Genomic DNA, 16,764 nt, shown 5'->3' with positions numbered 1-16,764 from the left:
AATTATCAAGCTTGGTTGCTTCACAAGTTTATATACCACAACTCCGGTTTTGATATCAAACTTAGCAATAGATTGTTCATGATAATAACTTAGAGTCCGTACTAGCAATAAAGATAAACAATCATATGAAATATGCATAAGAAAACAAAAATACTTATTCATAATACAAACTGAAAATAAATGGAAGAATAAATCTCACAGTTCTTGAAATTTGAAGATTCTTGCATCCTTGCAACCAAGAAAACGAGCTTAGCCTTTCATATCTATTGAACAACTACTCCTAAAGATAGAAGAAAACATTATTTCTAGTTTGTAGAGGGGAGAGTTTGTGTTTCTTCTCTTATGACTGCCACCCTTCTTTCTTTGATTTTACTGCACTCTCTCGCCCTCTCTCTTGGCTCTCTTAATAGCATAAACTTAGCTGCCTATTTATACACAAATTGTAAGTAAGAAAAATCAAAGTTCAAGTGTGAACATCAATAGATGGTGGTAGTGTGAAGGCGACTGGCAGCTGGTTTGTGGCTGGTGGCTGCCTTCCTTGACCTTCTAGATTGATTTACTAGAGGAGTAAATTGCTGAAATAAAAATTTGGATGTCGGTTTGGATGATTTGGGATGTAATTTGGATTCGTTTCGTCACGAAACCTGTTTGCTGGCAGAATTCAATTGTCATATTTGAAAACTCATATCTCCCTTATATGACATTGTTTTTGGATGAATTTTTAAGCGTTTATAGTCCTTCGAGTTAGGAATCTAAAACAATTGAGTTTGCATCAATCGGACTTCTACAGCTCCAAATATTGAATTTTGAATGACCAAAGGTCAACACTAGCAGAATGCAAGATTTGACTTTGAAGGATGTGATTTCCATGCTCTTTGTCTTTTTATTTTTCTTGACTTAGATTTCCAGAAAGGTATGGATATTAAATTTCTAATGCCACTGGAATCACTTCGTTTCAACTTTTAGAGCTCACGCTCTGCACAAAACATCGACTGAGGGTCAAATCTGCCACTTACCTCCAATTTACTCCTTTTTGCATTTTTCATCCAAAAGTGCCTTCAAAACATAAAACAAAGAATATCAAGGCATTTTATACATAAAACATAGGAAAAATATTAGTTAGATATGGGTGAAACTATCAAATAATATGATTACATCACAACACCACTAAGGAACGCTAAATTTGGATCTTGGAGGTAGTCGTATAGGGCAATCAGATGACATCAGCTTACCTCACACATGTCAGCCTTTTTCTCTTTACCTGTGCACTTTGGTCCCTGGCCTGGAGAAAAAATGACTAAATATTTGTTTCAATTTCAAATTTAGTCTTCAAACCTTCAAAAATTTTAAATGAGTAAAGTTGAATTCTATTTTTCAAATCAAGCATTAATTGACCACTAGAAATTTTCATGACATCCCCATACTTAAGCAACCAAAATAAATCATCAAGTTCAATCCAAAATAAAGTCAATGTAAAAGGATGAAATTAAAGGAAGCAAATTGAATGATAAAAAATATCAAAGGACTTGAATATTTTCTCATTACCATTCAGCATTGCAGATTTGAAATCCGCGATCTCGAGTTTAAAGGTCTTATCCAAAAGTCTCGATCACCCTGGTTATGTGCGGCCTTTTATGTCAATAAAAATTCTAAGATCGAAAGGGGCACACCAAGACTGGTGATCAACTACAAAACTCTAAACTCTGCTTTTAAAATGGATCAGGTATCCAATCCCCAACAAAAAAGATTTATTACAAAAATTACACTCCGTATTCATATTTTCTAAGTTTGACATGAAATCTGGATTTTGGCAAATCCAGATTGATCCCAAAGATAGATACAAAACTGCTTTTACAGTTACTTTTGGCCAATACGAATGGAATGTAATGCTCTTTGGCTTAAAAAATGCACCCTCCGAATTTCAACGTATCATGAATGACATATTCAATGCACATTCAAAATTCTGCATTGTTTACATTGATGACGTGCTCATTTTTTCACATTTCATAGAACAACATTTCAAGCATCTACATACCTTCTTTCATACTGCCAAACAAAATTGTTTAGTTGTTTCTAAAATAAAATTTTCTCTTTTTCAAACCCGTGTCCGTTTCCTAGGTCATTATATCTGCTAAGATACCGTAACACCAATAGAGAGATCTTTAACCTTTACAAATAAGTTTCCTGACAAAATCACTGATAAAACCCAATTGCAAAGATTTTTAGGCAGTCTTAATTATGTTTTGGACTATTATCCCAATATTAGTCGTCTATCCAAACCCTTACATGACAGGTTAAAAACCAACCTCATTCCTTGGTCTAACCTCCATACCAACCTGGTCAAACAGATTAAGAAACAGGTCCAAACTATTCCTCTCCTCCATTTAGCTAACCCTTTAGCCCTTAAGATTGTAGAGACTGACGCCTCGGACCTAGACTATGGTGGAATTCTTAAACAGTTATAAGATAACAAAGAACAAATACTCCAGTACACATCTGCCCACTGGAATGACTGCCAGAAAAATTACTCTACTATAAAAAAGAAGATCCTTTCAATTGTTCTTTGTATTACAAAATTTCAAAGTGATTTACTAAATCAAAAATTTCTCTTACGTGTTGACTGCAAATCCGCAAAAGAAGTTCTCTAAAAAAATGTCCAAAATCTTGCTTCCAAACAAATCTTTGCCCGATGGCAAGCCATTTTAAGTATTTTTTATTTCGATATTGTTTACATTAAAGGAAAATCAAATTCTATCCTTGATTTCCTAACCCGAGAATTCCTTCAAAACATGTCCTGATGCCTCCTAAAGCAAAAGCCAAAGACAAGGGAAAAGCCCCTCAAACACAGCCTACAAAACCAGAGAGCCCCAAGCCTTCTACAAAACTCATGTCTTCAGCCATCCTAGCTGTCAAGCCTATCAAATCTTGGTATGAGGCAGTTATTGAAGACGAAGAAACTACAAAACCACCACAGGTACAAACAGATGCAGTACAACATTGGGTTGACACTATATCAAAATCACCAGAATTACTCCTGGCATTGCAAAAAGTGTCCCAACAAGCCTCCAGTGACTCCGTATCTCAAACAGGTAGTATTTCCAAATCACTTTCAAAACCCCAAGGAGGCATTTCATCTTCAAAACCCCTCCTTTCTTTACAACAAACCAGTTTTCCAAAAATCAAATCCAAAAATATTTTCAAAAATGCTTTCCAAAATATTTTAACTATGGAAGAAGGATTTTACCATGAAAACCCTTCCATTGCTGCTTCAAAAATATTCCCTCCAAAATGGCACTACAAACCTTGGAATCTAGCTCAACCACAATCCTATTATGCAACTATCCTTGAAATTACTGATTCTGTCAAATTCAAACACTTCAAACTATATTCTGATCACACTGAACCAGCATACTCTACATGCATTATTCACAAAGTCATCCACCCTAAAGATTGGGGGCAACCCCTGCATCAACCTCTCTCCTTCCCCATACAATACCGAACAAGCCCCCAAGACTTCAATACCACCTACACATATTGGGATTACCAACAGGCATGGTTTAATGCCTTCCTCATACAAAATCAAAATCATAGCCATTCTTGGCTTTTCTACTTCCACAGTACCATGAATACTGCAAATCTCCCCCTCTGGTTCCTTCAATGGTGAGACTTTTATGGTTGCCATGTTGACTACCTTAAAGAACATCCTTTAGTTGAAAATGGTTATCTACATTTCAAAAATAATTTCCAACCAGCTCCTTCTGAAAGAAAGTTTTCTTCCCTCATTATCTTCTGTACAAAAGTTTTTGTTTCGTGGGTATGTTCATGGTTCTATGATTATAATATACAAAACGGACATCCAGTACTGGTTCGCAAATTCAAAATCAAGTGGTGGGATTCCTTTGCAGCTGAGTCCAAGAGTTCAAAATCAGCTGTTACGGAATGATTACAAAAATATCAAACAGCCCCCATCATTGATCGTCATCCTCAATCAAAGTTTTTAGCCTAAAAAGCTCAAATGGCAGCTCTCCTTGCCTCTGCTAGAACTGAGGAAAAATACCTACAAATAGTACAAGGACTTATACAAAGCCAAGACCCAGAAACGGTCTTGTCCCAATCCAGCTCATCTGGCTCGACATCTCCTGCCATTTCCCTTGGCAATGATAATGAAGATAACTATTTTGGTATCCTGCCATCCATCACGCGAAGATAAAAAAAAAAAGTATTTCAGGCTTTTTTAGACTCATCTGTTTAGAGCCCACTTCTTTTAGACTCATATGTTTTGAGTCTTTTTGTCTTTCGGCCCATCTGTTTTAGGCTTTTTTCTACAAATGTTACCTGCTATTTCAAACCAACAAATCAACTGTCGGTGGTAAAACAACAACAAAGGAAGCTTCACCAAAAACGTGGACAATTTCTATTTTGTTACCATCCAATCAAGGCAGACAATACCACATGGGTTCATATGGGTGCTGAAGAGCTTTTTCAACAGGACAATTTGGCCCCTTCCATGCTAATTCGTCTATAAAAGATCACTTCAAAACTCTCAGGAGGCAGACTAATCTTTTTCCTAGAAAATTTTACTCTTCCCTAAAACTCAAATCTGTAACCCATCTCCATTCTCCTCTGTAACCAATATCTCTTGTCTTAATTTTGTTACAAATTTAAGTAAGATAATCTTATTTTTATCTACATTTTTGTTATATCTGTTCTTGCTCTTTTTATTCTTGTTACATTTAAGTATGCTCTGTGTTTGATCAAGGATCCTGACATTGTTGGTCTTGCCTTGTTCATTCGCATCAGAAATTTGTTTATATTGTTCTTTTCTTTGTTCATGTTCTACAAATCAGTATATAGGCTGGAAACCTGTGACCCGATCTTTTAAGATCATTCTCAGGTATAACAACGCAACGTACTGTTTACTATTTATCTGTTTACTATTTACCTGTTTACTATTTATCTCTGTTTTCTATTTATCTGGTGTGTGTGTGTGTGTGTGTGTATAAACCTAGATTAATATAAAAAATGTTCATGAATATTAATTGAAAATAAAATATCTATTTTGTTGCCTTTTATTGTAATTTTTTACATCATTTTTTCAGATTAGTTATTATCTTATTTTATTATTTTAACATGTTCAAATTATTAAGTCATTGTTTTGTTTTTGTTTTTTTATTGAATATTGTTTTCAAAACATGATAAATTTTCATTTAAAAAAAAACAATGATTCTTATAAAAACAATATTTTTTTAATCAAAATTATTGTACATAGAAATAAAAGTTCTTTTGTAGCCCTGAAGACGCTGTTATAAGAAGCCAAAACCTATGCCCCAACTAGCCATGCTTGTCAGCGTACCCTCTTTTGTCATCTTTGAAAAACTGCAAAGACTGACCACCAGCCTCCATGAATGACTGGGATTGATTCTTTTACATCAAGGAGAGAGAATGGTTTAGCTATAGCCCTTGAAAGGGTCTGGCCCTTTAGAAACTCATACAAAAGGCTATGAGGGGGGGGGAGAAACAAAAGGTAAAAATAAAATTACCCTTTAAACCATTCAACCTCACTGTTGTTACCAAGCTTTCTACTCACTCTCAGACAGGCAATTACACTGCAACACACACCATCACAACTCCAAGGAAAGATACCAATGAGATAACATCTTTAGATAAGGTAAGCTTTGAAGAGGGGGGGGAGAGAAACAAAAGGTAAAAATAAATATTACCCTTTAAACCATTCAACCTCACCATTGTTACCAAGCTTTCTACTCACTCTCAGACAAGCAATTACACTACAACACACACCATCACAACTCAAGGAAAGATACCAATGAGATAACATCTTTAGATAAGGTAAGCTTTGAACGTTGATGAAAGGGTGTAATTTAATAAGCACACCCCTTCCCTATTCATTTTATTTTCATTGTTATCTTCTACATTGAGTGTTCATTATGCATTCTTTTAAAGTTTTTTGTTAGTTTAAATGCAATAGATGTTTGTTTTTTATGTTTAACCGTGCCATGTTTTAATATGCATATATATATATATATGTAGTAGGTATTGTTCAAGGTTTAGTTTGGATGTTTAGTTTGTTTCTGAGTTAAGAAATGCTAGTTTGAGATATTTGTTAAAATGTTTTGATGTTCAAGATAGTAATTGGAGTCCTTATAGTAGTATATTTTAAAGCTTGGTTATTGTTTTATTTTTGTTATTCTTAGACTATTGTTAGTGTTTTGTTGGGCTTGCTTAGACTATGAGGGGAGGGGGTGGGGAGAGAAACAAAAGGTAAAAATAAATATTACCCTTTAAACCATTCAACCTCACCATTGTTACCAAGCTTTCTACTCACTCTCAGATAGGCAATTACAATGCCACATACACCATCACAACTCAAGGAAAGATACCAATGAGATAACATCTTTAGATAAGGTAAGCTTTGAACTTTGATGAAAAGGTGTAATTTAATATGAACACCTCTTCCCTTTCCATTCTATTTTCATTGTTATCTTCTACATTGAGTGTTCATTATGCATTCTTTTAAAGTTTTTTGTTAGTTTAAATGCAATAGATGTTTGTTTTTTTATGTTTAACCGTGCCATGTTTTAATATGCATATATGTGTTGTAGGTATTGTTCAAGGTTTAGTTTGGATGTTTAGTTTGTTTCTGAGTTAAGAAATGCTAGTTTGAGATATTTGTTAAAATGTTTTGATGTTCAAGATAGTAATTGGAGTCCTTATGGTAGTATATTTTAAAGCTTGGTTATTGTTTTAGTTTTGTTATTCTTAGATTATTGTTAGTGTTTTGTTGGGCTTGCTTAGACTAAATGCATGTTATTTATGGTTAAGAATGTGAAAAATAATCAATGTAACAATACTTATGCATAGAAATAGGCATTTTAGTAGTTTTAGGCAGTATAGAATGTGTTTTATGTTTTCCTTTTAATTTATTTTTTTGGTTTTGTTGTATGATATAAGACAATTGTGGGAACATGTTTAAGCCTTGGTTGCAAATTTAGATAGTTTTTATGAGTTTAGTGTTGTTTCTAGGTTTATGTTATTTTTGAGTTTTTCTAGGTTTCTTCCTTTTTTTTTTCTAGCAATGTTCTTAGAAAGAATATTACCTTGACTACATGATTTGGATCAATTATGGTCCATTTCTTGGAACTAGTCACTTCACAGAACCCCTTTAGCTAGTAATCTAAATTTTGTTTGCCTCGTTAACTTGTTATTCATGGTTTTAATCATAGATCAGGTTTTCCTTCAATTAAATGATGAGGTTATTTGATAATCCAGACAGACTCAAATGTGATTTTTTTATTTTATTTTTATTATTTTTTATCATTTTAATTTTTTATTATTTTTTCATATTATTTAAATTATCACTTGAACTAATAACTCAAAAATTGATTTTTTTTAGCCTAATACTTTATTTATATTAAAAAAATTAACTCAGCCTATAGTAAAACATGAATAACATATCTAATTAATAAACTATAACGAAAAAATAACACCATTCAAAGTCACCTCGTAGCATCTCACTATATATTTATCCTGGTATAACCCGAAGTAGAAAGAAAATCTTGTACGTTACCGAACAGGAATTAAATATCATAGGTTGTTTCGAATTAACCATGATTGGCTGACGACAGCTAAATAAAATAACAAAACAATTAAATTATTAGTTATGATTTAACAAAAGAGAAAAAACAACACCACGTCTCTCACGATTCCGTTAGGCTAGAAAGCACCGTGAGCCCAATTTATTCATTGTTGGATCTAACCAGGGGGGTGTATAGAACTCTGGGTTTGAAAGGGGAAGAGAAAGAGAGCATTTGTTTCGTTTTACTAAAGAAGAAGAAGAAGAAGAGAAGCAGCTCTCTGTAGTATTGGGTGGCTCTTCTTCACAGTTTTCAGAGCCAAGTCTCTTGCAATTCTCCTCTCTTTCTCGCTAACCAAACATGGGATTTTGAATGAGATTGGAGAGAGCTGGATAAATGTTGAGGATCTGTAACTTTTAAGAAGACAGATTTATAGGTGTGATTAAGAAAACGTAATCTGATTTTGTATTAGCGTTGCATGATAGAGTCTAGAAACGTGGTTGATAATTTGTTGGATTCTTTGTTTTACAGGCACATTTGTAGTGATTTGAAAGTGTTTTTTTCACAAGGAAGGAGTTCCACGCCGGATTCTGATTTTGAAGATTGGCTTCGGTTGATTGAGTTTTATAGAGAGAAGGTTTCGGAGCTTGTTTTATTACTTACAGGTTCAGGTTCAGAATTTGAGACACAATTCGATTTCTGTGGATGTTTTTTCTGGCTAATTTTCTCAAATAATCGTGAGTTTGTTTTTCTTCTTTGTTTTGCAGACACATTGGGAAAGATATAACAAGTTTCAGAGGGGATTTGGAGGATTTCTTGACAGAGTGTACTGTTAGAGGATACAATTTAAATCAGATTTCTTGATATACAGAGATTGGAATCTGACATGAAAAGTCCTTTGAAATGTCATAAGAGTCGTTTCGTCAAAATCTGAATGATATCTGTATGAGAATCCGGGTTTTGATTTTGCAGTTTAACTCTCAAGATTGACAGTTTCCTAAATTGCAATTTACTTGGCGACTCTCTCTCTCCCCTGTTATAAAATAAAGCAGCAACTGATTTCTCTGCTTTTGCTCTCCCGCAGTCTACAGTGTTCCAAGAACGATCATTTTCTGTGGTATTCAACTCGATTGAGAATCAATTCAACAGATTAGAAGTTACCGGGTAAAACATCGATTTTGTCCTCAATTGCTCTCTCATATGGATTCTGCTTGAGATTTTCCCTCTCTTCAGGCCAAAATCTTTCTCTGTGAAAAATCCTTGCTTGAGTCACTTTCTGATTAACATTGTAGTTATCAATTGTTCTTGACGCGTTCTTCCTTTCTCTCTGATTTTGGGCAATGAACATTCTGCAATCAAGAGAAGCAGCTCCCCCCTGCAATTCTCGTTCTCGTTATCATTTTCTCAGTCAATGATCTCTGTTAATGGTACATGGAAACCTACGGGCCGATACAAACTACCCAAAAAACGCGTTCGATTTTGTACTTTGAGGAGTTTCGACACTCTTAACAGAATTTTCTTCTTCTGATTTTTCTCTGCAAATAAAAGCACCATGCCCCTTCTGAGGAATTTCTTGTGTTCTCTATTTCTCCACGCGGATAAATTTTTTAAAATTTCATAGATCCATTTCTAGATTGAATCCATCTCTTACATTTCTACTGATAAAAGATGCCAATCTCACGGCCACAGCTCATTTATGTTTTTCTTGAATAATCCTTGCCGTCAGATTCACATCTACACCGGGTTTTTTTTTCTCTTTTTTTTTTCCCTTGTTGTGTGTTTTTTTTTTTGGAAGCCAGGCCCAGCTTCTTTTTATTTGAATTTTGTGAAAGTTGCAAAGTTAGCTTTATCTTTTTTGTTTTTATTATTGGTGGGATGGGACAGGTGTAGAAGAGTAAATGGAAAAGGACTCGTTGAGGAGCACCAATAATGGTAGCACGAGCACCACCACCACCACCACCACCAGTGCCCAGAGAACCAGCTTAGATCCCATTAGGCAAACGACGTCGTCTGATCTTGTCTTGCAGTGGGGGAACCGGAAGCGGCTCAGGTGCATGAAAGTCCAAGTCAAGGACGTTTCGACCACCCCGGTTCATAAGACAACAGTTCGTGTGGACCGTCGGGTTGTTAGAGCTGATAATAAAGATAAAGACAGTACTTGGTATCACCCGAGCAGCACAAATAATAATAATAGCAATCACAGCAACGGATATTCTAATCTCCGTCAACGTCTGTCTCCGCCTCCTCCGCCTTCTCCGCCGCCCCCTCAGCGGATTTTAAGGTACATATATATCCCTTTTACCATGCAGCTCGTGAATATAACATGAACTTCTTACTTTTACTTGATGTGATGGAGGAAATTTTGAGCTTATGTGGTGGGGGTGTTGCCGTGTTGATTATTTGAGGTTGTGGGAAGTGGTGGAGGAATACGGATCGGTTTGTGGGCTGGGCCCGCGATGCTTTTTGGGTCGTTTTAGTCACTTATTTTATTTAGGGACGTGGTTCATGAGTTGTCTTGGTCCATGAGAAAAAAATTGAAAAACCAAGAAAATAAAAAAAATAAAAAAAAATAATTAAAAAAATCAAATCGTAAAATAAACCAATTAAACTAATTAAAATTTTAAAAAATCGAACTGAATCGAACCAAAACCGGAAAAACAACTGAACCAAACCAAAAAACCCGAGCCAAAACTAAAAAACCAAGTTAAACCGGAAAAAACCGAGCCAAATCGGTTTGAATTGGTTTTTGTTCTAAAAATCCTATTCGAACCGAAATCGGTCGGTTTGAACCGGTTTCAATTTTTTTTTTAATTAGTTTAATTATTTTTTTTAATAAAAACTGAACCGAATAAAAAATGATAATCTTCGTATTTTTCACCTTCCCTTCAAAGGTTACATGAGATTTTTTTTAGTTAATACTAGTTGTTTATTCGGCAAGTTTTTAATTTTTTAAAAAATTTTGTAATTAAAATATATCTCTGTATAAAAGCTACTATTTAAACTCTAAAGATTTTTTTATTATTTCTCATACACGCATTGTTTTTTACCAAAATATGTATGTACTAGTAGCATATTTTTTGAATTAAAACTCACGGCAACTAAAATGAGTTTTTAATAAAAATTTCAATAATTTAAAATAATTAGAAAAAATGTATCTACTTCATCAAAACTAATTTTTTTAAATTATTTTAATAAAAACATGTTTTTTTCTTAATTAGAAGTATAGTTTTTTAAATAAAAATATTATCATGATATGAAAAGTAGATTTTGATAAAAAGAAAAAACATTGAAAATCATGTCTTTGTACGCAATTGAAGAAGAAAAAAAGAATAATTAATTTGAGAAAACAGTGTAAAATATGTTTTATTAAAAATATAAAAAAAATATAATTTTTATTTTAATGTTATTCATGACTATAAAGTTTTAAAAAATTGCATTTTAGGTTCATAAATAATAATAAATAAAATAATCATTAATATTACCAAAAAATACAGTAATTTTATTTGAAAATATAGATAAAATTAAAGGATATTTAATGAACTAATATTTCAAGTATAATATAATATATTTTATTTTATTTTTAATAATTTTTAATTAAAATTAAAAAAATGAAATCAAAGGATACCTAGGCGTGAGTGAGCTGCACTCTAGGCTCAATGCAAAGAAGCCTATGCGTGAGCTGGCCTACTACAAGGCCACAAGCCTTCTTTCCCCAATTTTTTTCTTTAATAAAGCAGAAAATGTGTTGTTTGTCTTCTTTTTTTTTTTTCCAAATAAAATTGCTTAGTTTATAGGTGAAGATTCCAGCGATCAAATTGGGCGGAAAGTTAGGCTCCAAGTTTTAAATTCTAAAAACTTATTTTTAATTATTTTTTACGCACACACTTTAAACACCTCAGTAACCCCAACACTTAAAAATATAATTTTGAAATCCAGTCTGACCTGACAAATCGATCTAGAACTCGGGACTCAGCCAATCTGGAGCCAGGTCAAAAAAAATAAAAGAAAAACAATTCAATATGATCTGGCTGATCCGACGGATTGATCCGACGGATTGATCCGATTGTAACCCGTTGAATTTTTATTTTTTTTACTAAAACTCATTTTGATTTTAAAAAATAATTGACTCGGTGATTCGGTCAAAACTCGAAACTTGAAATTCAGGTCTTGGACAGGGCTAGGTCATAAAACTATGCTTAAAAGAACTCTTTACCCACCTTAATAAACTTATTTTCACCTCAAATATTGTTAGGGAAATTCGGGACTTTAATGAAGTTTTTTGGAGTATGTTTTTAAAGTGCTGTGTTCTTTTAGGATTTTAACAGTGCAGTGTAGCAATTATTCATCAAAATAATTAAATTATAATAAAAAAATATATATTAAAAATCAATTCTAGATAGGCCTGTGACTCAAGCAGCGGCATTTTCTTAAATGCACCAACAAATTTGCTGTCACCTCTCTATGGTTGGGCGGGCCTTAATTGGACTCGACACCTTACCTTATCTCTACCTTGCTCTGATGATCAGTACAATAGGAAGTTCTGTGACTTGCGAGCGCAAATACTCAAGTATATTTACTGTAGGGATAAGGGTACGAGTCTGGCATGTTTTTTTTTTATCCCATAATTAACTTGAATGTCAGATAATTTACACGGCTCTTGAAAAATTAATAATTATATAAATTTTTAATAATTTTGATCGAATTAAAACTCATAATTATATTTTTTATTAGTTTAATATGGATATTTAGGTTAGTTTGTGTGTGTCTCGACTAATCTCATGGGTCCTGAAGTTAATGATCATGTAAGTCTCCGGTGGCCATCATATAAGCAACTACAAGATTCGAACTTGAAACTACAAAAAAAACAAATCTTTTAATTTCAAGTTTTTATCACTTGATCATAGATAATTCATAATTATATCTTTAGGTAGACTGGAGATGGCTGTTATAGAAATGAACAAGGCCACGCACACATAGTTGGTGCCATTTACACCTGGCCTGACTGGTCTGGTGATGGCAAATATATGGGCAGTATTTCAGTCTTGATAAGCGACTTGGTATTTTAGGATGTTTTTGAGTGAATATTTGTGACGATAGTTTAAAGTGTTTTTTTTATTTAGAAATATATTAAAATAAAATTTTTTATTTTTAAAAAATTATTTTTGATATTACATATTCAAACGATCCGAAAATATAAAAAATTTATTTTAAATAAAAAATTAAATTTAAAAAAAACATGGTTGGCACTAAGTTTCTCAATACAACATTAATGTAACAGGTGGTTTAGAGGTTTGATGAAAATCTTTAAAAGATATTATATGAGGCTTATATTTGTCCACTACCGGAATGGTCAGGTGGCGCATGTGAATGGCTCAGAAGTGCATGAAAGCGCCTTCTTTGTAGCCGTTCGCTCATGGTAAGTGCATGAAAGCGGCTTCCTAGTCCTAGTCAAGATTGAGGTCTAGGTAAAATAGGCTGCTCTTTGCTAATTTTAATGATTTGGTTCGGAGTTCTTAAAGGGGGGAGTTGACTTGACTAGTGAGTAGTGACTTGTTAAAAACATTTGATTTTAAACAGACAGGCAAGGATTTATGATTTGAAGAATTACTTGCTTGGAAACTTCAGAAATATGACACGAATTGTATGCTTCCTTCCATAAGGAATTATTTTTTGGTCCAAGAGCATATTTTATTTAAATTTATTTTTAATATGAACATATTAAAATAATATTAAAAAATTAATTTTAAATAAAAAATTAAATTTTAACCCGTACCTGTTTTGACCGCAATTCAAAACGGGATATGAAAAGGATAGCTCTTTTTTGTTTTTTTTTAAAACCACTAGTCACCGTCCGATTTCACATAAAAAGATCAGGAATCTGGTCCACTTTATCCCACATACATTCCAACTAGTCTCCATAGAAAGAGCAAAAACAAGATCCAACGGCCACAAAACCAGCTAAAAAAACCAGCTGTTCACGTTGGATTAGAACACGAATAGGAATAGAATCTCCACCGCTCTCCCCCTCAAATATCTAGAAAGGGCAAAAATAGGAGAAAACACCTCCTGCTAGAATAACCCCTCCTTTCAAATCCTTTATAGCCCACAAAAGAAGTCAAATCTCACTCCCAAACCCCATTTTCTACGCAAAACCGGTCGAGATTCTAGCCAGTCCCTGCCCACCGATCTTTGATCAATCAAAATTCCCCAAAGGTTATTCTCGTAATTTCATAATTGCCCACTTCAAATCTCTCCACTTTTTTTTTTTTTTTTTTTGTTTTTTAAAAAATTATTTTTTCACTACTTTACATTAAAAAACACACTTCAGATGGGGGGTGTCGCTTTTATCATATTTCCGAGTCATGTCACATGATCTAATTTTGTTAGTTTGATGCTGTTTGTTCTGTATTTGTGCTGCTAATTCAATAGGAACTCGGAGAATTCAAGTGCCATGAGAGGAGGCCAGAGTAACGGTGGTGGTCTGCGTAGGATTGCTTCACCAGACAAGGGTGCGCACGATAAGAGAAGTAACAACCATACCAACCACCACCACCACAATAGCAGCAAAGACCATGAGAGTCATAACAATAACAAATCAGCGGCATCTTCGGATACCAAGAAAGGAGGAGGGTCATCTTCTGGGGGAAGTGGAGAAGCACCACCACCACCACCACCACCAGTTTGGCCACCAAAGTTTGTTATTGCTTTAACTAATAAAGAGAAAGAAGAAGATTTCTTTGTCTTTAAAGGATCCAAGTTGCCTCAAAGACCCAAAAAGAGAGCCAAATTCATTCAGCGCACCCTCAATGTAAGACCCTTCTCCTTCCTTTCCTTTTTATTTGAATTTTTCCTCTATCTTTGATTAGATTCTAAATTATTTGAAGGTTAGGAAAGTAAAACATCCCCATAACTATTTTAGATGATCAAGAATAATGTACTGTCTCATTCACTGATTTGTATGCTAATTTATTTTTATGGGATTGAAATAGACACATCCTGGATAACTTTGCCAACGATAGAATTGGAGAAAAGTGATTGAATTTAGAGTGAGGTACGAACATTTATAAGGAAAAAGGATTTTTTAAGAAGGATCCCGTCGATTGAAAGATTAGGGTTTGAGCGGGGAGGAGTGTGGGTTTACGTGATTTTGGTGGCCTTGTTTTTTCTTTGGCTGAAAAAGCTAGGAAAGCGTGTAATGTGGTGACCAAGTGAGAGCAGCGCTTGTTGTACGTGTCAGTCAAGCCGTGGATGTTTGCCTACCTACTGATAATGACCGAAGTTTGTTGGCTAGCATCTCTCTAGTTTGAGAAATCTTATTTTCATAAACAAATAGATTACTTGCTGGACTCTCATGGTGTCCAGGTGTAGGCTGAGGATTTAATGGACACGGCCATGCTTGTCATCAGATGTGTAATACAAAAGTAGCATGAACCAACGGTTCCTTGCCAATTACCCCCTCTTGTAGGGGCCCGTCTTTTAATTTAATTCCGTGGTTTATTATTATGGTGGTTACTTGATTCTTCTCTCACCTTGGACCGCAAAATGCCTGTGATATTATTGTTTTGTGTGATATTCCGGGAATAATGTTTACTCTGGGGGCAAATGGTCATTCCATGATCCGATTTTTTATTTATTTTTTTAACTATTGATTATTAAAAGGGGAAGGGGGGAATGGTAGAATCACGTTAGAAATGGTGCTTTTTTTTTTTTTTTTTGGAGAGGTGTATTGGGTTGTCAAGTTTCTAGAGGGAACTTAATCTGAGTCTGGTTTTGGTTATTGGAAATTGTTGCATAGCTTGTGAGCCCCGGAGCATGGCTATGTGATTTGACACTAGAACGTTATGAAGTCAGAGAGAAGAAGATCACCAAGAAGGTACCTCTAAAGTCTCTCATGCATGAACAATATTTTATTTTCATGCCCGCATGAATGTTGCTCTATTATTATTATTATTTTGTCCATTAAACCGCATCTCATTCGTTTCCATGCAGAGACCAAGAGGGTTGAAGGCCATGGGAAATAGAGACTCTGACTCTGAGTAGAAGAAAGAAAACTCTGGACGAATCACAAATGTACCTTCTTAGCCTTCTCTAGGAAGAAGATAGACAACAAATCATCGTTGGAAATTGTTTTTTTTTTTTTAGGATGTAAGAAAGATGTCTGTAGTGCCCTGCCGTGTAAATCGCCACCTTTCACCTCCTGCAAGAATGAAAAGTAGAAAATTTCAGTCATATTTGCCCCTTCTATTTCCCTTCATTCTTTAGGTAAATTTCCTTTCAAGTCCCTAAACCACTGACCTCCCATTTCTTTCAATTATAACCCTAATATCATAAGTTCCAAACAATTCATCTACTGATTTGATACCTCAGAAGAAATATTACAAGATACTGAATTTTATTTCAATGAAAATTGTTGCGTCAATAATTTCTAATTGAACTAGGGATGGGAGGTCTGTTAAAAATTAAGGTATTTATTTCCCTGTGAAATCAACGATGGAACAGGGGCATTTGGAGAAACATAAAAAAAATCAACCAATCAAAATTTTGCACGTTTCATTTTTATTTTATTTTTATATAAATAAATAAATTAAAATTGAAATAAATTATACACAAAATAAATAGGTTTTTTATATATTTTTTTACCAATGAAAGATTGACAGATGAGATAAGATATTTAAGAAATTTTATCATAAATACAAGATTTCATAAATAAAAATATATCAATAAAATAATGTCATGTGATATTCACTATCAAAAATTCGCTTAATACCTACAGAATTACCGACAGACTACTTCTGTTGGTAAATTGAGGTCACAATTACTGATGAAATTTTTTCCGTCCGTCATTCCGTCGGTATATATCGACGGACATATTCGATCAGTATTTACCAATGGAATGACGGATGGAATATTTAGAATTAAAAAAAAAAAACGGTTCGCTGACGTGAAGGTTTTTATGGGTGAGCTCCCCAACGAAATCACTGAGGGATTCAAAACGGCAACTCCGTACGGTGACGTGACCAATTCACCGTTTGAAATGTCGATCGATAGAATCACCGAGGGATTCAAACCGAAATCTCCGTATGGTGACATGCCTTGTTTACCATCAGAATAGCCGACAGACTCACAGACAGAATAATGTCGTCAGTGAATCCGTCGACAAAAGTTAATATAT

The 16,764-nt window shown here is 34.1% G+C and overlaps 1 protein-coding gene across 2 annotated transcripts; it reads left to right on the top strand.

Annotated features, from left to right (window-relative positions):
* Positions 1 to 7,684: 7,684 nt before the first annotated feature.
* On the top strand, positions 7,685 to 15,821 carry LOC133674948 (uncharacterized). Of its 2 annotated transcripts, none has more exons than XM_062096253.1 (7): positions 7,685 to 8,028; positions 8,124 to 8,257; positions 8,360 to 8,756; positions 9,477 to 9,873; positions 14,022 to 14,400; positions 15,388 to 15,465; positions 15,582 to 15,821. In XM_062096253.1, the coding sequence occupies exons 4-7, from the start codon at positions 9,491 to 9,493 to the stop codon at positions 15,630 to 15,632; spliced, it is 891 nt and encodes a 296-aa protein (XP_061952237.1). In that variant the 5' UTR covers positions 7,685 to 8,028; positions 8,124 to 8,257; positions 8,360 to 8,756; positions 9,477 to 9,490; the 3' UTR covers positions 15,633 to 15,821. The 2 variants fall into 2 exon arrangements, with proteins under 2 accessions (XP_061952237.1, XP_061952239.1); XM_062096255.1 differs by having other exon boundaries at positions 8,124 to 8,263.
* The last annotated feature ends 943 nt before the right edge of the window (positions 15,822 to 16,764 follow it).

Source organism: Populus nigra, chromosome 15 (assembly GCF_951802175.1).
Source record: "Populus nigra chromosome 15, ddPopNigr1.1, whole genome shotgun sequence".
Classification (NCBI taxonomy): domain Eukaryota; kingdom Viridiplantae; phylum Streptophyta; class Magnoliopsida; order Malpighiales; family Salicaceae; genus Populus; species Populus nigra.
The sequence above is the reverse complement of the archived record's forward strand: the minus strand, read 5'-3'. Positions and strand labels throughout refer to the sequence as shown.